General features: G+C 45.8%; 1 protein-coding gene across 1 annotated transcript in view; it reads left to right on the top strand.

Annotated features, from left to right (window-relative positions):
* Positions 1–244: 244 nt before the first annotated feature.
* The window catches only part of TXNRD3 (thioredoxin reductase 3), a 106,277-nt gene continuing 81,859 nt past the window's right edge, over positions 245–24,662 (top strand). The window contains exon 1 of the mRNA XM_078661727.1: positions 245–609. Within this exon, the coding sequence (XP_078517853.1) occupies positions 514–609 (96 nt within the window). The 5' untranslated portion in view covers positions 245–513. The remainder of the gene's footprint in view (positions 610–24,662) is intronic.

The raw sequence follows: 24,662 nt of genomic DNA, 5'->3' as shown, positions 1-24,662 counted from the left end.
TCTGATGTTTATAAATCGACTCGCAGCGCTTGGGAGAATTAAATGATCAAAAAAAACTAACACTATTTAACCATCAGTACATTGTTTGTAAAGTTGATTACAGTTGCTGAAGGGCGAGGGAAGCCGGGCGCAGCACGAGGCGAGCGGGCCGCAGGGCACGGGGCAGGGCTTGGGCTGAGGAGGAGGAGGGCCGCGGCCTGGAAGGAGGAGCCGCCGCCGCGCAGGGCCGGGCCTAGGCGGAGGAGGAGTCGCCGCCGCTCAGGGCCTGGGCTGAGGAGGAGGAGGAGGAGGAGGGCCGCGGCCTGGAAGGAGGAGCCGCCGCCGCGCAGGGCCGGGCCTGGGCTCAGGAGGAGGGCCGCGGCCTGGAACTGAAGGAGGAGCCGTCGCGCAGAGCGGGCGGGCGCACTGGAAAAGGAAGCGGCCGCCGCAACGCTGGCTCACTCCGCCTGTTCCTTCAGCCGCCGCGTTCTCGAGTTCCGGGTAGAGGCAGAGCCGGTGGTAGCCGTCGCCGCCATGCCGCCCGTGGACCTGAGGAGCCGCGTGCGGGGCATGATCGAGGCCCAGCGGGTCGTGGTGTTCAGCAAGACCAGCTGCCCCTACTGCCACAAGGTGCGCGGGCTCCGGCGGGAGAGGGGAGGCTGCGGGGCGGCAGGGATCCGGGAAAGGGAGGAAAGTGACAGGTGCCGGGGAGGGAGCGCCTCTCCTCAGCGGAGTCTGAGGTGACTCGAGGCACAGACGGGTGTGGGGGGCGCCCGAGCGGGGCATGAACTAACTGCCGGGGTGGGGGGAGCGGACAGGAAGAGCAGCGAGGGCCGGGAAGTGCTCCTCAGGCCGGGGACAGGAGGCGTACCTCAGTCCGGGGGGCACCAGGCGCTCCTCAGGCCGGGCGCGCACCTCAGTCCGGAGGCCAGGGGCGCTCCTCGGGCCCATGGTCTCCTCAGGCCCATGGCAGGCGGGTCTCCTCAGGTCGGGGGCAGGGCGCGCTCCTGCTCGTGACTGGAAGGCTCGTTGGCGGGTGACATTCCTGTCAGAGCTCAGGCCGACTTCCCGCCATTTGCTCCCCCTTCCCCCGCCTCTGTTAATGTGCCCGACTAGTGACTCTGAAGATCCTCGCTCTCTGTCACCATGGGGCCCCAGCCGTCGCACTGAATGTAGTTCTTGTGTAATCCTCTGCACTTTCTTGCTTCAGCATGCCCTTTCCCCGCAAAGGGTTACTCAATCCTTTCTTCCGTAGTTTGCACCATGCCTAGTAGTATGTCTCTCCCTCATCCTTCCATGGACCTCCCTCCCATCTGTGACCCACATATCTTTCTACCGCTTCAGTGGGGCCAGCCCTCCGCTCCTCCACTGTACGTGAATTCTTGCACTACAAGCATGTTTTCATCACCCTCACCCTTTAAGCGAATATATGATTTTTCAACGATTTCAAGTTCCACGCATGGCATAACCACGCGAATTTTACATCGCAAGTGGCTTTACCACGCTGGAATTTACAACGAAGGATTGTACCACGTCTTACCTGCACGTCTTTCTCCAGCAGCCCTTACTTCCATCTACCATGGAAACAAGCGTCAAAACACGTCTTCCAAAATAAATAAAGGACTTCTTTTTTGACGTACACTGCACGTCTTTGGGGGAGGCTCTTTCCTTTTACTTCATTAATACCACAGAGCGTTTTTTTTTTAAATCTAACTCGCTCCTTAATTGTTGTTATTTTTTGGGGGGAGAACCCTCCCCCAGCACGACTGGACGGAATACCACGTCTCCCCCCAACCCACGCTGAACGTACTTTCGTGGTATAGACGGTCGTGGAAGGCACCCACGTTGAAAAAACGTTTGCGTGGTAAGTGTACCGTGGTAAACGTTATGCGTGGGGATGCCTTCGTAGTAAATGATGTTTCCCCCTTTAAGCAGGGTTCATGCGCTGCCCTTCTGCAACAGGTTTCTCTTTATGCACTTTGCAAATGTTTTCGTCATCGTGGATGCAGCTAAAGTGAAAGCAAGTGCACGCCAAACAAACTAGAGTTCTGCCCTCGGACCTCTTAGTGTGTTTTATGCTGCCTCATTGTTAATGTGAGTTAGTGGGAAAGTTTTCAAAACGATTAAGTCGGGCAGAACTGGCACGTCACATGAAGTGTCACAGTATTTGATGTTGGGAAAAGATACAAATCAAAATAAATACAAGAACTTCAAAATACACGAATGCAGACCAGTGGTTTAAAGTATCAGAGCAGCACTTTCTCTCCAAAGTGGTTTCTCTAATCAAATACAGGGTTGTTTATGAGGGTTCATGTAGTTGGTTATATATGATCACTGCCTATTGATCTACAGCTCCTGGGAGGTGTTCTGCACACATCAGAACTCTGAAAGTGAACATATTTAGCTCTTAAATTCCTACTCTAAAAAAATGCAGGTCTGCTGAGAACCAACATACTGGGTGAGCTTTCCTTCAGGATCAGCAGGAGTGCTGGTTGTGATAGATTTGCAAAGATTCAGCTGGTCTTGAATATGGTGTATTGCTTGTAATGTGAGCCAAAGGAGTTCCATCAGATTGGGGATAAGATGTGCTGCATGTAGGATTCACCTACAGGATGCCAGTATGGAGTCTGTGAGGCCATGGATTACGTAATTACTTAAATCCAGATAATAGACTTCAAGGGCTTGAACAGTGGTTCTGAAGTTGCTTTCTGGAGGCTACAGTTTGATATTCCATTAGAAGGGAGAGCTGGTACCAGGCTTTCCTTGTGTTTTTTGGTTACATGTTCCTTGGTGGAGAGGTTGGTGTTCAGGGTGAATCAGTGATTTGGGTTTGAGTGAGTTTGGATTTGAAGCAGTGATTTGGGTTTCAGTGAGAGTTTGGGTTTGAAGCAGTTGAGTGTCATATCATTGAGAAAGGTTTGCACTGTATCTTGACTGTTGTTCTAGGCTAATAGCAGGCGTTCTGTCTTGGTTGGGTTGAGCTTCAGTTAGGCAGGTCTGGGTGATGTGCAAGCAGTGTTTGATGCATTGGATCTCCAAAGCAGAGGAGACTTAAGTATAGTTGTTTCATCAGCAGATTGGTGTTATCTGTGAGAAGAGAACAAAGAGGCTTCATGTAGAGGTTCAAGGTGGTAGGAGACAATATGGAGCTCTGTGGGACTCTACTTCTGATAGGGGTCTATTGGGACCTGGAGCTGCCTTTATGAAGAAACTGGTGTCAGTTGGAGGAGAACCAGTAAAAGACATTGATGACGAATCTCATTTGTAGATTATAAGTAGGGGGGTAGACCCAGTTATCGTTACGGGGACCTGGGTTGGCTATGCAATGAAGAGAGAGGGGTCCCAGTAACAGTAGAAAATGTAAACACAACCATGTAAAAATAATCAAAGAAACATAACTTGAATCCACACTGTTTTACTTCACAATGGGAATACGCATTTAAATATGCAATTAGTATATACAATAACAAATCGGTAATTTACATGGTGCCCCAAGAGCGGGAGGGGAGGGAAGTGGTGGTGGTTGTGGGGAAATCGTGAAGGAAGAAGTGAGATTTCAAAATGGACAGTAAAATCAACAATTGTCAATCATTTAGTAATGTTACAGACACTGTACATTGAAATGAGACAAAAAGTTCATGGGTTATTCGAAAGGAGCCATCCTCCAAAAAGTTCAATTAATGAAAGTAGTAGGGAGTGGAGTTGGCGGTGGAAGGTAGACGTATGTCGACGTTTCGACCCAGTTCGAGGGTGCAGACATCAATGTTTGTCTTGCCGGAGGGTCTTCATCAGGACAGGAGGGGCACACACCCGTGTGAGCAACAATAGATGTCAGGGCGTTAGTGGTAGGGGTCCAGGTGAACCGTGGACCAATAAGGTAAAATCAGATTGCCGTGATGCGAGAGCGTCCGGCTGGGGAACAGTCCGTGACGGATTTGGGATATATCCACAGTAATTGAATCCGAAAGAAGCCGTGCGGGTGCGTACGGCTTAGAGACGAGTCCGTCGGGATCAGGCAGGGCCGTGCTCGGGCTGGGATCGTTCGCGGAGTGAATCCGTATGAGAACGCGGCCGGCTGTCAACTCCCGACGGACTCGTCTCTAAGCCGTACGCACCCGCACGGCTTCTTTCGGATTCAATTACTGTGGATATATCCCAAATCCGTCACGGACTGTTCCCCAGCCGGACGCTCTCGCATCACGGCAATCTGATTTTACCTTATTGGTCCACGGTTCACCTGGACCCCTACCACTAACGCCCTGACATCTATTGTTGCTCACACGGGTGTGTGCCCCTCCTGTCCTGATGAAGACCCTCCGGCAAGACAAACATTGATGTCTGCACCCTCGAACTGGGTCGAAACGTCGACATACGTCTACCTTCCACCGCCAACTCCACTCCCTACTACTTTCATTAATTGAACTTTTTGGAGGATGGCTCCTTTCGAATAACCCATGAACTTTTTGTCTCATTTCAATGTACAGTGTCTGTAACATTACTAAATGATTGACAATTGTTGATTTTACTGTCCATTTTGAAATCTCACTTCTTCCTTCACGATTTCCCCACAACCACCACCACTTCCCTCCCCTCCCGCTCTTGGGGCACCATGTAAATTACCGATTTGTTATTGTATATACTAATTGCATATTTAAATGCGTATTCCCATTGTGAAGTAAAACAGTGTGGATTCAAGTTATGTTTCTTTGATTATTTTTACATGGTTGTGTTTACATTTTCTACTGTTACTGGGACCCCTCTCTCTTCATTGAATCTCATTTGTGACTCGTGGTAGGGATGCTAGACTGTTGAAGGCAACTTACAGAAATAAGAGAAGATGGGGGTCGACTTCATCCGTGGTCAAAAGTGCATCGTTTACAATATGTAACGGAGCGGTCCATGTGCTGCGGCATGATCTGAAGACAGACTGGCCGTCCATGCCGGAGATGATTAGCGTTGCTGTGATATTGGCGTTTACTATAGACTGCTTTTTCAGTGATCTTGCTTTTGAACGGTAGGTGAGTGATAGACTTTTAGTTCATGAAGTCATCAGTCTGGTGTAGGGTTCTTAGGAGTGGAATGATCTGGCAATTCTTGAAAGGTTCTGAAAAGATGCCTTGAGTGAGGGAGGCGTTAACAATGGTAAATAAAGGTAAGAGCTTCCTCAGTATTTTGATGAAAGACAATTGTAAGACAATCTTCCTAGGAAATGGCTTTGAGGTACTAATGTGCCAGCCAGATGTGTGAGCTGGCTATTGCTGATCCTACTGGGAGGAGTGAAGGTGATAGATGAAGCCGACTTGGTATCATCAATGTGCTGTTGGATCGTCTGTATTTTTTTTAATGTAGAAGAGGTTGATGGCATTGGACTTTCTATAGAGTGAGGAATAGACTAGCCTGGCAGGCGGACTAATGGAGTGGCAAATTGTCTTAAAGCATTTTGCAGATGTTGGTGTCTTAATTGGTGGTGATGGTTTTGTACTTTGCTTTTGGCTGATATGATGTGCTGCCCGTGAGTTGCTTTGAGGGCCTTCAGTATAACCAAGCCCTCTGGAGTTCTGTTTTTTCTTAATACATGCCTCTTGTTAAGGTCAAGTCTGTATATCCCTTATTCATCCTCTTGCTGATTCTTATATTCCACTCTCACCTATTCACATAGGTCTACTGTGTTTATCTGCCCAAAGTTTCACGGGTCTAGTTGTGCCCCATGTTAGCAGCTTCTCTTCCTACCCTGTTTGGATACTGCATTAGCTCACTCCTCACTGAGCGAAGTATGCATACATGTCCCGCACTGCCAACTGTCTCGGAATCCACCACATTTCTTCACTTCTCTCAAATTAATAATATTTCTATTTTATATAGGACACTGGTATGATTTGACGGAGTGCCAAAACATTTCACAAATGTCGCTACTTGAAAGAACCAGGCAGGCCAAAGAAAGCAAGTTGAAGATCAGACCTTTGTGGTGGCATTGGGGATTGAGTCAAGCTTGTGGTGAAGCAAAGTATGTAAAGTGCTATTCCTTGGGCAACATAAGGATAGTTGCCTTTAGGAGCTTGAGCAAAGATTGGTGATAATTGGTAGTCTGTAATTATTTGGTCTCAATTTACTAGTGCTTCTATTATTGACAGCTGCTAAGTTAGTGGTAACAACTGACCCTTGCCAATACTTCATAATTGTGTTTTTAGGTGAAAAACCATAGTGGTGCCCAATAAAAGACCTGGATTGTAGATTAAAGCGAAGGGTAGTTCTTGCGTAGAAGGGTGTAGCAGCAGGAAATGGAGTTTACATTTTTGTCTAATTGTTAGTACATAGTATAAGTGCCCCAACTTTCCTCTAACTTGAGATTAGCTTGTTGATATGTTTAATTTCAGTTTAGCACTGATCTAATTCTGGAGTAGATGAAGGAATAACCAATAATAAATAACAAACAGTGGTGATACCAGTGTAACTCCACATTGTAGCCTGGTTCCTGCTGATTCAGACGTACCATGCTGAATGAGAAGAGTACTAACTGCGAGGCTGTAAATCATTCAAGAACACCAATTGCCACTCTTGCTGTGAAAAGCAAGTCGAACAGAGTTCCATAGTCCACTGCCTTGAACTTGACCTACAGTACAAAAAGCACCCTCCATGTGCTGCATCTAAGATATCCTTCAGACTTCCCCGACAGCTTTGTGTTCCACCTGCCCTGCAGATAAATTAATGTGTTTTTCTTTGAAAGTGCACTGCTCTAGGTTTCTTTCAAAGTTAGAGGAATCCAAGGAATAGTGCAGTAGTTACTTGAGTTGAATGTATGGACATATGGTGTTTTCTGTTAATAAACTGATTGATGACATCACTTTTCTATAGAGGGAAAATATGTCTTGCAGAAGTGACTTATTTGCTCATCATTTTTGTTAGGACTGTCACTAACAGTTTGTCACTGTCTTGGACACTGTGATTCCGAGTTGGCTTCCGCTTCTCTTTGCTAACCTGTTTGCAATTTACCCTTTCTCAGTAACCTGCCACCCCATAAATTAGTGACCCAATAATCTCCTCTAACCTTCGTTCACATACAGAACATGTGTATGCATATCTCCTTCGGTGATAAACCTATCTAAAACAAAGTATTTGTTTACACCATTTTTGGTCTGACCACGAAACAGATTAAGGAGCTAACTCTAATATAATGTAGTGTTTATCTACAATTGCTTCACTATTGAATTATAAACCAATAAAATTAATTTTAATCCCTTGCGTGCGGCGAGAATTTTCGTGCTGTGCGGGGATTCTAATTAGTGGGCAGGATTCGGACGGCTGGGGTCTTTCCTCCGCACACGCCCACCATGACACGACGTGACGGCTGCCGGCCATCACGAGCATGCAAAGAGTTAAAGTACAACACTTGAAAGCTGGAGTTTATTTAATGCATCTTGAATCTACATATACGTCCTAACTTTATGCATCTATATATTTATGACTTTTCTTCAAATTCAGCATATCCAATGCACTACCCTATACCTCTCTCAATATATCCTCTACCTCAACTCTGACTCATCACAAACCTTTCTACTACTCTTTCCAATGCACTGCCCTATTTCTCTTCCTACATACCACTACTATAATCCCAAAATAACCCTTTCTAAACTCTTCCCTACTCTACCTGCATCATCTCGTACCTCTTTTACTATTCCAATCCCCCAAAAGAAGCCTTTATAAACCCTTTCCTATGACACTCCCCCCCCCGCCACATCCCTTTTACTTAACCCAAGCCTTCTCTTACTGCTATGACCTCCAAAACACAAACGTTGAAATCCTTCCCTCTTCCATCCCTCCAATATCTTTATTATAATACAAATCACAGACTAACATGTCCACCTCTCAAATTAATTTAATATTTTACTATACCAATTCGCCACGAATCCTTTATGGGTTCCGGAGTGCTACTCGCCGAAAAAGCGCTTCAACATCCCATCAGGAGTAGCAAGTGTTATATAAATTCAAACCTTTTCCCTCTATCCCTCCCCTTCTGAATACAAATAACTGATAAACAATGTCTCTTTGTTATAGCTAGCACTATATAATCCTTTTGATGTACCGTTTAATGCTATGATCCTCTGGTTAAGCGCTCTGATACCTCCGGGTCTAGACAGCGCTATATAATCTTCGCAATTCAATAAACTAAAACTGGTTTCCTGAATGCTGAGACCTGAGCATTATGGCTGATGACCGGTGGAGCTGCTAGACAGCTAATGAGGAGATTGGCCCTGGTTTCACCCTTGACAGTCACCTATCCAGCCGGACATTGGGCACAGTTCCTCGTCTCCCTGCTATTACTCCTCCTCCCCCCCCCCTTTGAATTCCTGAAACTTTGTTTTTGTGTACTGTACCATACTATGCTCTTGTTTCTGATGTAACTTTAACGCAACATTCCTAATGTAAAGCGCTCTGATACCTCGTGGGCCAAGTTCGTGCTATATAAAACATTATAAATAATAAAATAAACCTATCCACCACTCAAATTGCTTTCATATTTCACTTTACCAATTCACCAATAATCCTTTATGGGTTCCAGAGTAGCGTGCTACTTGCTGAAAAAGCACTTTGACACCTCGTCAGGGGTAGTAAACGTTATAAAAGTGCAATTACAATTCAATATTTAATGCACCTCCTATAATCTGACTGTTACAATTTATTGGTTCCAATTATAAGTTTTTGATGAATAACATCCTGACTTGGGTGCAAACTACTCCAAAATTCTCATGTTCTGGTCAATATTAGGCATTTTTCCACAATAAACATCAGCAAGTCATGATATTTATCACAAACTCATAATTGCGATATGTACGGTTACCACGCTTCACAATTGACTGGGCTACTCGTAATGAGGGCCAAGGGTATATATGATTGCTGGCCTTTATATGCTTGTTCTGTTGCCAGGTTTTTGGATACTATGTGGCTGAGTGCATGAAGGCCTTTCCTGAAATGACCGTTTGCTTTTTAAACTTGTTTTATGTCTCATTTACTATATTACACAGCTAAAATGTCTACGTTTGCTTGATCTTGTAATGCTTTTTATGAACTGTTTTACGTATTTTAATGTCACGCTTCCACTTTATTTGTGTTCCGGAATTTTAAAGTATTTTGCATGTACTCGTATGGCTTTAAGTAGCTGAAATAGTGATTTGGCTTTGACAAGCCCACCTGAAGATCTAACCTAGGGTGGCCATTTGGCGAAATAGCCCTATGCTGTTAAGGTGCTTATATTTAAAATAGCATAATTTTTCTTATGGCAAAAGAGCAAATGCTAACACAGAGTGGGACAGTTAAGCTGTTATAGATAAACATGGGCACCACCACATCTTCTAATTCCACTCCCTTATTCTAGGTATTAAAAACCTCTTGGTGTAAACATATACAACTGGGAGGGAAATTTACATGGGCTTATCACATAGGCAGCTTAACATTTTGCACGGGCCAAATTGACCAACAGGGAAACACCAGATGGCAAGTCTAAATCTAGTTAAAAGCACTCTATCTCTGGTACTGTCAACCCATACTAAGTATGGCTCTAATACTGTGGAGGTTTGGAGCTTAAGATAATTCCTGACCGTGATCCTTAGGATTTCAGTTTCCTCCCTTTGCTGTTTGCTCACAGTTTTAAAAGACTTCTTGACAGAAACAAGTTCGGATTTTGACTTTAAAGAGGGGCTGGAAAGGAGTTCCGTCCTCCCCTGATTCGTTAGTTCTGTCTTGATGTAGCGAAACCAGGAAATTTTCAAGCCTCTTTCACGAGAGGAAATCAAGAATAACCTCCCTATTGAAACTAGCCTACCTATTCCCACAGACCTCCACCACAAGGCAGGAGGGGCCAGTTTAATACTGTCCGCCACATACTTAACCCCAAGTTCTTGGTGTACAATGAACGTTGAACATTCCATGGGAACTCCCAAGAGACGCCTCAGCACCCGGTTCTGTTCACTCTGGAGTGAGTTGATATTCGAATAGCCCCATGTGTAAGATTGGGGAGGAATTTACTTGTAAAAACCTCCAACATGGGTGCAACAGATTTGCTTCTGATGCGGGAGGCTACGCTAACGATCTACCTAGCGCACTTGCCAATCCATGACGAGCTTTGAGCTTACAGGTCGTGGCCCCCCCCCAGCCAAGACCTATGTACAAGAAGTTCATGGTGGAAACCACAGGGTGTGTGCGAAAAATGCCTAGGCAGTCAGAAGCTTTCAAATAAAATAAACAAGTAAGGAACCCAAGTCAAGGACAATTGAATAGCTGTAGGGGTGATCTAAAATCATCAAATTTTAATAAAAACACACATATATTTGGTGTAAACAATAAACACATACAATATTCAATGAAAATAACTAAATGACACAATGCTAAAAAATCACAACCAAGGAATTACATTTAAAAACAAATTACAGTATCAATTTATAAAAGGAACACCAATCATAAGGGTGTCCAACCGAAATAACAATACAGTACTCGACGCGCGTTTCGGCGAATTAACGCCTTCTTCAGGAGCCACAAAGCAATCTGAAATAATACAGAAACATAACATGAGAAACGGTACATTTTACGTTCCTAAATGTGGCAGTAATAAAATCCACAGTTGCATATTTCGATTGACTTAAAAAGACCATTACATCATAACAGCTAATACAATTGCCTTGGGGCGGGGGGGTTTCGGTGATCTGAAAAACTTTGTTTATTTTATGTTCACTGATTGATACATATCGGCTAATAATGAGAGAGTACAACATACGCATTGTCTATTGGGTAAAAAATTAATAACACATTTTTGCCTGTCACATGTTTGATAGAACCATGCAATCAATTATACTGATGATACATTATCAACTTACTTCATAAGGACCAGGGATTTGCTCGGTCAATGCTCATACGTAAAAACATATATGGACCAAATTGAATCTAGATAGAGAGAAAAAAGGGATAATATCATCCCAATATTCCCAATAGTAGGAAAAAAGTGAATAAATTGAGCACAAGTGATGCCATCGATGTAGGCAGCCAAGGGCATTTGTTAGATTTTAATCACACAATTACAGTTGCCAAAGATCGATCTACAAAATAAAAGGGCTGGCTAGTCGGCTCTCTACGTGTTTAGGGAATACAAGGGCCGAAAGAAGGTAATGTACACTGCATGTTAATACCTGATGTGAATATACGTAGACTGCAATCCTAAATAGGGTATGCTGTCAGGTAGGAGTTCATATAAATGCCCGAATTGAAAAACTAATCTGTAAAAGGGGGAGAAAAGTCCATTTTATTCTCTATCCTACGGTCGTGTCAAGATTAATAAAGCACAAAAAAGGGGTACAAGATAATTCAATATACCTACAGAGTGATATCTCTGAACCTGGATATTTCTTATATGGTGCTGCCAAAGACGATAATCACGACATTCAGACCAAAGCGATAAAAAACCTGAAGGCAGATATAGATACATTACTAGATGTCTATCACAATATCGCAGTTTAAGCATGGTTCAATTGTAAAATAGCAAAGATTCAGTGCGTCTGATAATGCAAAAAATTGGGATTATGAAAAAGATGAAACACAAATGTTAACGAACGGGACTAAGACACGTGAAAGATTAGGCTTTAAAAATGAAAAGCAGTGGTCCCCTAGGTGCAAGCATACACAATGTGAAAGCATGCACAATATCTCTCTGTTATTGAACTATTTATAAAGACAATGTTTCTAGAAAATGTCAATAGTCAATACCTCAACAGTGGAATTGTGATGTTCGAGTTAGGTTAGAACCAGTTAAAATTGGTCAGGATCGGCAACGGGATGTCGGACCTGCAAAATAGAATTGAACTGTCAATATGTGCACCCTTCGCTGATAGGGTGTGCTAGCTAACATCGTCTCGGCTGGTGCAAGACTGCAGGAGACGTCTCTAGAGTGGAAAAGGCGGAATGGAGGAAGATTCTCACCTGACAATGGCAGGATATGCCCAGTAACTGCGCACTCTATAACGTGAATGATGCGGCTGTACAGGTGTCGGGTTAGATCCAGTTAGAAAAAATACACAAACAGAGTGAAATTTTGAAATGTCAGGATCCGTTGCGGGATGTCGGACCTGCAAAATACAAATAAACTGTCAGTATGTGCACCCTTCGCTGTTATCGTGTACTATCTAATAAGGTCTCGGCTGGTGCAAGGCTATAAGAGAGCTCTCTCGAGTACAGGCGGCGGAATAGAAGACGATTCTCACCTGACGTCGGCAGGATATGCCCAGTGAATGCGCACTCCGTGAAACGAATGATGCGGCTGTCCGGATGTCGGGTAATGATCAACCGACACCCGGATGGCGGGTTATTTAAATATCTTGCCTCACCTGGATGGCTACCTAGTAGGCGGGGCTTACTACAAAAAAAGGATGACAGACATAAATAAAAGACTCCGTCCGCCGCACTATTGCTGTCTGTGCTCGAGTTGGGGAAAAAAGGAAATTCGTACAAATTACGATTCCCATTTTGAGAAGGAACCTGTGTGGGATATCGTGAATCCCAATAAATGAAAGGGATCCTATGTGAATCGATCCGATAATCACATTGTTGAGGGTTTAGTGTGTATGGAGTCCCTAGTACAGAGAGGGCTCCTAGGAGGGAGGGGCTGACTTCACTATGGGCAAATTGAAAGAAATGGACGAAAGACTCAATTGAAACATTACTATAATGAAAAACCGGGGTAAATAATGTAATTGAATATACAATTTCATTATTGTTACTTATAATAAAAACGAACCCCTAAAGTGGGTGAACCTGAATATATACACTCCTTATCTTGTGGTGTTTTGGGCCGCAGACCGTAGTGAAGTTTTTTTTTTTTTTTAAGCGATTGGCAACCAGTCCCCATAAAACTGACAAACTCCCTAAACAGGATAATTACGCTGTTAAAGGTTCTTGTGAGTAACACTGCATCATCTGTGTAATGTAATGCTGGGACCTTTCCCATGCCTACTAAAGGTACATCTGCAGTTCATGCAGAAAGGGCTGAGCTTATCACATTTATATAAGAAAGGAATGCAATTGGGGCCAGGGCAGTCCTGGCGTACACTTTTCCCCAGAAGGGCCAAACCATACGGATGACAAAATGTCATGGTGCAAGGCCGGCAAAAAATCGAGCCCCCCTTACACCCCCAAATTAATCAGGGTTTGCCGCTATTTAGACCTGACCACACTTTCAAAGGTACAGGACAGGTCCATGCAGGCCTGGCAGATGGAGCCCTGCTTACCGATGGTATACTTGCTTATCACCAAGTGCAAATCCAAGCATTGGTCCACCGTACCCAACCCCTCCCGAAAACCATACTGCGACTTCAACAGCATGTCCAACTCCCTGATCCATAATAAAAGGAGCTCCAGCACAACTCTCCCTACATTCTTCACAGCATAATCTAGCAGGGATATTGGCCGATAGCAACTTGGAGATTGAGGGTCATCTAAAAAAAAAAAAAAAAAAATAGGGACGATGGTGGCGTTATGCCATGTTTCTGGGAATTCTGTTTTGGTAAAAGCGTTTAAAAGCAATTACATAACAGGAGTGCCCAAAAGTCTGTTAGGGTTTTGTACAGATCCATGGGGGCCCCATCTAGTTCAGGGGCGTGGTTTGAGACACGCATTCTTATAAACCGTGGATTACGCAAAGTGATACTGAAACTTTTTTTTTACCTTGCAGTTCAGATGTTCTCATACACTAAACTGATTTGTTTCTTTATTAACGTGTGTAACATAAACACTCACATTAGAGGTTGAGCCCATGTCACTAGTAGATGTCCTCTCATGACTCCAGAATTTCCTTAAGTTCGTATGGGAGGTTAGTGGAAACAGTTACATATTTGCTAATTTTGGTCAATTGAGGGGGCCATTTTGGTTTACCACATCTAATTATTAAATGCTTTAGTGGGTAGTTGCATTGAATTAAGTGCTACTTTTTTACCACAATTCGAGAGGGAAGCAGTGGAGAAAGCCACTTTTAAGGGGGTGATGAAATAATTCAACTGTAATTCTGAAGAATACTGCAACTCGCTTCTCCACTGTATGCCCTTATAAAGACGCTCACCCTTTGGCCTTGTTCCTTCATACAGTATCAAAACTCATTTGTGACTTGAAATTTCCCTATGTGCAGTTGGAGAGGTATTTTATGTATTTTACACGTTTGGGTGCTTTTAATGTCTAAACTGCAGTGATATAAAAAACGTATTTATCTGGACCTGTGAAATCGGGAAAATATTTCGCAGATCCCTGTTAAATAACAGTTTCATCATCATGAGTCGCCAAACCACTGCAGAGCTCTACTGGTGTCCCAGCCAAACGAATTATGTTAGTGGGAGACCATATCATTCAGAAATGTATTTAAAATATGCAGTAAGAAAAGTCCAATTCAGTGGCATATTCTCTGACACTTTTTTTAATCCATTTGACCTACAAACATTTTCTGTTGACAAATTCATACATAAAGCGCTTAATGTAACCGAATTGCATAATTCCATTCTCATTGACTATTCGTTGTATCACCAGTATTCATGAAAGGTAAACAAAATCTAAAAATTCGAATTCCAATTAGTACTTTTTACCTGAATCTTGAAGAGCACAGCTTCAACAATAAAAAAAGATAAGGAGCAAGCCTAAATAAGCCCTAGGGTTTCCAAAATGCCCTGTTGGTCGCCTTTTTGCGGGTTGCGTGTTTTAAAGGAGCCTGGCTCTTCTGCCTACATGTTTCCTGGTTGTTTGACACCTGTAGATAGCACGTCATGCTGCACACAACAGGGCATCATCTGGAGCTGAAGGATGCACGTTAAAGACTAGGTAATAAGAAACCTGTACTGGTTATGGCTTCCTTTGACTGCCTTGTTTAAACTGAGCTTACAAGTCCTAAAAAGACACATCGGCACCACTCCTGTGCGCTGCTACAGAGCTCTGAACCGATGCTAAGGAGATAGGAAGCCATCAAACCAAGAAAGCCTACTAATTCTGGTTGTCATGGGGAAAATCGAAAAACCGAGGGGGTTTGCACTGATGGTACTTCCTTTAGAGAAGAGGGCCACGATTTAAAAGTACAACAGGGTGCCTATTTTAGAACCAGGGGGAGCTGATATTCAGTGGCGTAACGAAACTTGAGGGGGCCCCCCTGCAAAGCACATGGAGGGGGCCCCCCCGCGGCCAAAAATGCCTCCCCCGGCGGCGCGGCCCACCATGTACCACTTTGCCCTACCAGGCAGAAATCTAGCATATTTTACTTTGGAACCTCCAACATTTATATGAAATGCCTCTATATTGTCTTTCTGTAAGTTCTAGTGAGAAAGTGGGAAACACTCTCAACATACACACTATCCCAGTGTGTGAAAAGCCTGCCCAGCTGAATACATTGAATCCGCCAGTAATAGGAAGCCTGTGTTCTACCTAATCCTCGCAGATAAGATGTTCCTTCCAGAATTATTGGCCAGCAATCTTCAAGGTATCAGTCTGAAAATGAAGTTCCAGACGGGTTTGATTCTCTATCCATAAACGAGGAAATATCTGAAGAATCTTTTCTCATTCCCACTCCCTTCCGAGCACGCTTCGGAAACTGACAATATTCTCCCCAGCCTATTCCCAACACTGCCTGGTCCTTTGACCTTTGGAATGAGGATACCTTCCAATTCACACACCCACCCCCTGCCTTCCAACTGCTCCCCTCCACAATTTACCTCACGAACAAACGTTCTGAGTTCTCCTCTTATGGCCTGCTAGAACTCTTTAGGTTTAAGTCCCAAGGTGCGCTTTTACAATATTTCTTAATTTAAAAAAACATGATATCCTTCCCAAAACATAGCAGCTGTTTTCGTCCAAGTATATGTGGAAGCGAAGGATGCTGGTTTGTGTGGCATACATGTGTAGGTGCTGCTGGTGCAGTTTGGGTGATCACCGGGTTGTGTGCCAGTTGTGTTGTGCCTTGTAGAGGGTTCGTAGCAGCAAGGCACGGCAGAAAGAAAATGCGGAAATGACGTAGCAAAAGGATGGCGGTTGAAATAGTGCTGCTCTTAAATTAAAAGCTCAAGTTAATCCCCAGTCCGAAATGTGGATCTCGAAGTTATGTTATGTTATATGTTATAAAGCCTTTTATTGCGCGCTCTATTACTCAGGAGTATCCTGGCGCGGCGAGTAAGTGAGAAAAAAACGGAGCAGCCAACATAACAAATAAAGAAATTACAGAGTGATATTAAACAAATGTGTTTTGAGTCCCTTCTTAAACTGAGAAAGTGAGGGAGCAGTGCGAAGAGCCAAGGGAAGAGCATTCCATGCTCTGGCTGCCTTAACAGAGATGGATTTGCCTCCTGTTCTTGAAAGCTTAAACTTAGGCTGAACCATCTGGCACAAGTTGGCGGAGCGGAGAGCCCGTTTAGGAGCATAAAGAGCAAATCTATTCCGCAGATATACTGGACCCAACTGGTGGATAGCACGATAGGCCAAAGCCAGAATTTTAAACAGAATTCGATTGGCAATAGGTAGCCAATGGAGACTACGCAGATGTCCACGAACACTAGATCTCCTGGGTAATTGAAACATCAGTCTGACTGCCGAGTTTTGAATCACCTGGAGTCGATGGACCATATAGTCTGGTAGGCCGCTAAAGAGTGCATTTGCATAGTCCAAGCGTGACAAGATCAGCGCTCTTAGCACAGTCTCTCTAGCCTCACCAGGAATGAGGGGGAAAACCTTCTGAGGGTCTTTAGAGTTGCATAGCAAGTACTGGTTAGTTTCTTAATATGCTCCCCGAACTTTAAATCCTGCCCGAACCAGACACCTAGGTTCTTTACAGGGTCTCCTGTTGAGTTCGGACAGGGTAGGTCGGAGGGCCAGATTTGTTCCCTGAAATTATCCGGGAAAGATCCATAGAGGAGGATCTCTGTCTTCTCCTCGTTACATTTAAGTTGGGCCAATGCCAGCCAACGGAAAACTCGCGACAAACAACTCTGGACGGTCGAGGGGTCTAAGTGGTTTTTTGGCCAAGTGAAGAGCAGCTGGGTATCGTCAGCATAAGCCATTATTTTGGCACCCAGCTGCTCAGCTAGATAGACCAGGGGGGTCACATAAACATTAAAAATTAAAGGGCTTAAGGTAGACCCCTGCGGAACTCCTGTAGTTAGTTCCTTAACCTTGGATGCATAGGGGGGCATCCACACTTGCTGTGATCTATCTTTCAAAAATGAGGTCACCCAGTCCAGAGCACAGCCTGAAATACCGATGGCACCCAATCTGGCCAGAAGCATCGAATGGGGCACCGTATCGAAGGCGGCAGAGAGGTCTAGTAAAATCAGAACCACCCTGCCACCTCCATCCAGGCACTCCCGAATAGCCTCTGAAACCTCAATTAATGCCGTTTCGGTGCTATAGGCCGCTCTAAACCCCGATTGGGCAGGATGGAGCGCGTGAGAAGACTCAATGAACCCTTCAAGTTGTCTAAAAACAATCTTTTCACATGTTTTCGCCAAAGCTGGCAGAAGAGATATGGGCCGATAGCTGGAGGGCACAGTCGGATCCAGGCTGGACTTTTTCAATAACGGGAGGAGCTTGGCTTGCTTCCAACTCAGAGGCACGGAAGCCGAACAAAGAGATAAATTAACAATCCTAGTTACCTCCTGGCAGACTATAGACGACACCCCTCCCAGAACTCTAGCAGGGCAGGGGTCGGAGGGCGATCCAGATTTAAGGGCAGACAGGATTGACAGAACATCCAATTCAGAAGCTGGGGAGAAGGAAGTAAACAAACCCTCCGTCGGAGCAGCTGTCAATATAGGCAGTGAAATGGATGTCTGGGACTTGTTCAAAGCAGTTTGGAGATCCTGCTGGATCTTCAGAATCTTTTCGGAGAAGAAATTTGAAAGCTCTTCGCACCATTGATTGGAAGAAGGTAGAGCAGGTAGCGCGGCTCTAGGAGAAAGAAAACTCTGGACTATGGCGAAAATTTCTTTACTATTATTACTGGCTTTTTCAATACGTCCAGCATAGTAGCTACTTTTGGCCGCCTTAATTTCATTGTAGTATTCCTTTTGGGAGCAGCGCAGCAGCTTCTTCGCCTCAGGCGAATAGTCAAGCCTCCATGCCTTCTCCAGTTTCTTACACTTCAACTTCTGCTCCCGTAGCCCATGGGTAAACCAGGGCTGGGAAGGCAAGAAGCGAGGTCGGCAGATACGATTATTCTGCAAGGAAACTGCCGAGCCGTTCGCCATCCAGGTGTTAAAAGCGTCAACCGCTGCATTGATTTCCATAGTCGGCGACGGCTGGCCGCCAGAGAGAAATTCGGAAAGGGATGCAACATTAATACGTTGCTGATGGGCCTGAGGATGAGTTGACATTGATCCGGAGTCAGTAGCCAATGTCCAGGAAAATCTAATCAGTTCATGGTCGGTCCAGGTCATAGGTTCTGGCCGCTCCATAATGATGTCAAAATTGGAACAGACTAGATCAAGGACATGGCCACCCACATGCGTTGAGGTCTCCACCCATTGTTTAAGATGGGCCATTGATAAGGTTTCACCAAATCTAATTGCCTCACTACAATCCGAAATATCCATATGGATATTAAAATCCCCCAAGAGGAGATATTTTGCAAACTGAAGTGTGCGGGGTATGATGGCTTCTTCAAGATCCCCTATGAAGTTGCCAACGTAACCTGGAGGGCGATAAACTAGCGAGCCACCTAATGTCCAGTGTGAGTTAAAAGCAAGGCTGAAGTGCAGGAGTTCCGCTTCACTAAAGCCTTCCAGGGGTTCACATACGAGGGTCCAATGCTCTCTGTAGATCACTGCGATCCCTCCCCCTCTACCACTGGGGCGGTCTACTCTAGTGATCTTAAACCCTCGTGGAATTGCAAGTTCTACCACCGGGGCGCATGAGTCATTCATCCAGGTCTCCGTAATGAAGAATAGATCAAGCCTATTCTCCCCTAGGATGTCAAAGATAGCCGCTGCGTGTCTCACTAGAGATCTAGCATTAATAAGGGCCGCTCGGATCCTGATGGTATCCAGGCTAGTTTGGGCTGGATGGACCCCAGGCTTGGGGAGGCGGTAGCTACAAGCCGAGCACACTCTGGCCTGGCTGTCGCTTACCACCCAAGTATTACTCTCCACGCAGCCACGGGATCTAAGAGCCATCAAGTCTGCATGAGTATAACTCAGTGCAGCGCGGGGCTGGTGCGAAATGAGACACACTGGGGGCCCTGCCCTGGGCCCGTCCGGGACACGGACGGGCACAGACGGGCCCTCCTTTGGCGCTCCTTCGGCGCGCCCGCTGCGCGGTCGCTGGCACATGACGTTATAAGCGGTCGGATGATCTGCCGACTAGAGCGTCAACCCCGGTGCAATGCGGTCCCGCCTCACTTCCGGGTACCGCTGGGGTCGAACGCTGAGGCCGGCGCTAGGAAAGGGGCGTGTGCAAAAGATGCAATACCAGTGCAAAATAAGCAGAAAAAGCACCCCACTAGCTGTCAAAGTGCAGCGATATGAAGCGGAGCCAGTACTCAGTAAGGGAAAGGGTCGGGAGGTTAAAAACATTAAAATGCAATTAATGAAAAACAGCTAAAATGCAGTTGATACAGCTACACTAGCAGTGTCAGGATAGCAGCAAAAATGGTTGTGCAATGTAGCAGCGTTCGTCTCGATATACTCACGAAGTACCACGTCGAAACCCAAACCCCACAGCGTCGATGGTTTACCACAGGAGTTAGGAAGAATTCTGCACTTTAAAGTCGGAGTGGGCGGGTCCTGTTTACTTCAGTCTCTGCTGACCTTCGTCGTTATCAAATCAGCCTTTGACGCTGTCAATCACAACACCCTCCTCAACATTCTTAAACAGAGAATGGGCATGGAGGGCACTTTACTTAAATGGTTTGCCTCCTTCCTCTCTCATAGATCACAAATGATCAAAATAGCGAACAGTCTTTCATCCCCTGTGGCGGTAGGTCAAGGTGTTCCTCAAGGCTCTATACTTGCACCCACATTGTTCAACCTCTATTTAGTACCACTAGCAAATCTCCTAAGTAAATCCGGGATCCACTATCATCTCTATGCTGACGATACTCAAATCTACCTCAAGGTTGCCTCTACTCACGATCTCTCTATCCTAAGCTCTACTCTTGACTCCATTCATAACTGGATGTTTACTCATCAACTGATTCTGAACCCCTCCAAAACCGAATTCCTCCTCTTCTCCTCTTCAATCTCTCCTCCCCCAGTGCAATCTTGGATGGATCAGCTGAATCTACTGAACACTAAACCCATCATTGCCGACAGCGCAAAATCCCTGGGTGTCATCCTCGACAAAAAACTCAATCTAACCCCCCACATCAATTCCATTGCAAAGTCTGCTCGTTATCATCTGCGCCTTCTTTGGGGAATCCGTCGCTTCTTCCCGGAGCAGGACCTTATAACCCTGGTGCAATCGCTTGTCCTCTCCAGACTTGATTACTGCAATTCTCTTCTTACTGGCCTCCCCAAATCCCACCTGTCCCCCCCCTTAAATCTGTTCTCCATTCAGCAGCTCGTTTCATTTATGGGGCCAAAAGAAGCGACCACATCACACCAATGTTATCCACCCTCCGCTGGCTTCCAATCGAGGCCAGAGCCATCTACAAGACTGCTTGTATCACCCACAAAGCCTTGCACTCCTCCTCTCCTCGCTACCTGGTTAATAAACTGAAACTCTCTGGAGGCTCTAGACCATCACGTAATGCGGTAATCTTCTGCTTGAACCTCCCACTTTCAAGAAGGAAAGAACAATGGCACAATCCTTTTCGGGCAATGCAGTGAGAATCTGGAACTCCCTTCCACCGCAGCTCCGGACCACCACCTCCTCCCAGGCCTTCCAAACTGACCTCAAAGCTCTCCTCCTTCAAAGACACTTCCAAATGTAACTCATGCCCTCTCTATTATCCGAAGGAAGCCCTTCCATTATAGAAAAATCTACTTAACATGACTATGGAAGTGTCTTCCCAGTGTGTTCTTGTGGTCTGAGAGTCTGCCATTTTGTGCAGTATTATCTTTCTACCTGTGTTTGGTACTCATGTGTAACTTGCACCCGTCACTTTCTCGTGTAACACACTGTTTTCTACCTCCTACATTTGTTTATTTTTGATACCTGCACAAGTGCCACCATTCCCTACGTAACGTTTGTTCTTGTGCTTGAGTGCCCTCCATATATTGCAGTATTATACCTTTATGATTACCTTGTATGCTTTTGTAACTAGCACACGTCACTTTTTCCTCCTGTAATGCACCGTTTGCTACCTCTTTTATTTTGTTGGTTCACGATTGTCACTTTTGTAATGCACCGTTTGCTACCTCTTGTATTTTGCTGGCTCACGATTGTCATTTTTGCTTCATTTAATGTAACGTTTGCATTTTTATTTGGTTCACTTGTAATGTTCTCATGTAGCAGTTCTCTTCCTATTGTGAAGCGCTCTGACACCTTCGGGTAAAGTCCGCGCTCTATAAAAATGCACAAATAAATAAATAAAAATAAATAAAATTGTCTTTCGCCATGGAATTATTTTAACTCCCCCCCCCCCCCCCCACCACCACAAACTCCCAGTCCCACCGCATACATTATGCAGCCTCTTCAGTCTGTAAACATTGCCACGTTTTTGACATATCGAATCGATAAGCGACAATGTATTGTAATGGCCTTTTTAATGGTAAACATTATAGAGCACAGGGAGTATTTCTGGAGGCCTCTGTGCGGGGGGGAGGGTGGGCGGCAGGATGCTATATTGCTACTACCCCTACCACCTCACAGACGCCCATAATATACCCCACTTGTGCTCCGAGGACTCGGACTCCACAGCGCCTGCAACGTTGCAGCTTCAACGCGCGCGTTCCATTGGACTGTATGAATTAATACAGTGAGGGAAGCAGCTGTATCATTCACTTGAAGGCTACTTTACCACTGTGGCTGTGCACAGGGATGGGAGGCATGCAGGGCTGCAGGAGTTGGTGGTCCGAGTTTGGGAGTGTGCTGGGCAGACCATAGGAATGCAGGGTAGTGGGAAGGTGGGCATGTTTAATAGGCATTTCGGACTTGGCTGGCGGTAGGCAGGATTAGAGAGGGACATGACAAATGATGCACGGGACGGTGATGCACAGATGCAGAACACCCGAGTCTGTGCTGAGGGTGGGAACAATGATCATAGGCGGAGAGTATTCAGGGCCGGGAGTCGGGACTCAGCCAGGGAATGCCATGGCATACTGGGTGGTGGATGCTTGCGCTGATGTACTTTAGAGAGAGTGATTACTCACCACATTCTCCTCTTATTATGGGCCGCCCGCTACCACACCTCATATACCCGGGTCGGATACCCCACTTGTGCTCCCACATTCCCCCCTGCCCCGTTCGCCCTATGCCATTGCCCATTTCAAAGCTCTACCAGTCCTGAGCTCTACTACCATCAGGCTGTGATGTGATGCGCCACACAGCCCCAGGGCACACCCAGAGCGCAAAGCCAGGGGACAGACAGGGGCCGGGTAATTTAAACTGGGCCCGACGGTGACGGGACCCGGACGGACTTACTTCGGACAGTCTGTCTGAGCGTGGGCGGCGGGCCTGGCTTTGTCTTCTCTTCTTGTCTACTCTTGACTATGGCTTGGACTATCATGCTATGCGGTCCCGCCACACACACCTTGCATTTTGCGTGTTTGCGCCGCCGGCGATTGGTTGCGCTTGTGCTGCTGTGAGGGCATTGGTCACTCACCAGCCAGCCCTGCCCCCGCACCCCACGCGCATACGCGGCGGAATTGAAAGTAAAAGTCAGAGGGCGTCCCCGGCACCGCCACCATTTACAATAATTGCATCAGAGTGCCCGCGGTGCCCCTGCCTGGCCAGACAGACTCGTGCCTCTCGCCCTCACTCACACGGGTCGGTTGACGGGCCCCTGCCGGGCCGGGGCCGCCCCCGCCCCCACCATTTCGGACTTGACTCTCGGGGCGGGCCCCCGCCCCGCACCATTTCGAAGACTCGGCCCGCCCACGCACAAGAACTGCTCACAGCCTCACACACACTCACTACTGACTCCCAGGCAGGGCGGGTCCCCCGCCCGCACCATTTCTCGCAGGGGCCCCGGCCGGGGCCCGCCACGGTGCACCATTTTGTCACAGCCTGCTGTGTGCGGCAGATCATCATGTATTACGTGAGGGGCCCGGCCGGGGCCCCCCGGAGCGCGTGGCCCCCCCGCAACGCGGGGGCTGCGGGGCCTTGTGTTACGCCCCTGCTGATATTCTTGTATTAGTCAGTCTAAAACGTTGATCTGCTCTGTCATTCCACGAGTGCATTTTTACGATTGTTAAACGCCCTTTAAATATTGGACTCTGGCTTAGTCACAACTCAGCTGTGCGTCGTGAAATGGCATTTTGCAATAGATAAATACTAGGTACATAAGACTGAAGTAATTTGAGAGCTGTGTGCAACAGCATGACTGTGCATATGCTACTGGATATGCGGGCCACTTGTAGGATTTTGGTGGGTTGGCGATGTAGCTAGTCTTGACATTGGAGTTTAATATGCGCCTGATAAGTAATCAGTGGAGCTGCTCTTACTCAAATAGTCAGTTATTGATAATTTGAGATTACATACGTTTGTATTTTTTTTTTATCACTAGAATAAATCTGGGCAAGCTCTTTCAAGAGGATACAAGTTAAAATGTAACAATGATCAAAAGTGGTTTAACAGCCTGGCAATGAGATAAACCAGTCACGTACACGCTATTTTCATGTATATTACAGAAAACCTATGTTTTACTTCTATCCGGGGCAAAGCAATTGGTATTACAGGGGTTGGGCACTGTGAGGCACGCGAATAGTGTTCCTAACTTTGTGCATCCAAATATAAGTAGTTGTACCACAGAGCTCGTTGGTGCAAACGCAGCACACTTATTCCACTTGATATACATGTCTCGTACTCCGCTGCTTCACTAAAAACATGGGAGGAACCATTGAATCTGTTTAGGTGGGTGACTTGTAAGTTTTAGGGTGAGGATTAAATGTAGCTGGTGAGTTGAATTTCTCAGTTTCGAGCATGTCCTCCCAAAAATGAATACCTTGTTTTTATGGCCTTTTCACGGGCGAGTAATGTGTTTTCCCACTTTGATTCTGTCTGTGTTCTGTGACATGGGTACTGGTCTCCTGGTTGCTTGCTCTGGTTCTCCAGGTCACACTCTGAAGGCCCCACTGCTAGAGTTGCTTCTGGTGTACTAATTTGTTAGTCTGTCAATGTAGCACTCGTGTTAATAATCTGTGTGGAGGGGACTGTTGTATAGCCTACGAATCTTACACTCCACTGACCTGTTTCCCCCGCCCCAACCCCCTGTCACATTCACGCTCCATTTGTTATCCTTTCTCCTCTTCCCTCACCTGGGATTATAATTGTATTTGTGAGACTCTGCAGCTGCTTACTTCTACTGGGCTACTCTGTCTATGCTGCATCTTTGAGTGAACTTTATTTCTTAACTTGAGTTTGCACATGGCTCGATCATCTCTTTAACAAAGTGTGACTTTTCAAAATATTACAGGGGTGATGTTAGAATAATTGATCAGCCTCCTGAACTATTTTGGGTACAGTTCCACTTTCCACAAACTTATAGGACATTTCGCACATCCATGAAACCTTATGTTCCCTGGAGGGTG

This window comes from Lissotriton helveticus, chromosome 9, assembly GCF_964261635.1.
Source record: "Lissotriton helveticus chromosome 9, aLisHel1.1, whole genome shotgun sequence".
NCBI lineage: Eukaryota > Metazoa > Chordata > Amphibia > Caudata > Salamandridae > Lissotriton > Lissotriton helveticus.
Note: the sequence above shows the minus strand (reverse complement) of the source record. Positions and strands in the feature narration are given on the sequence as shown.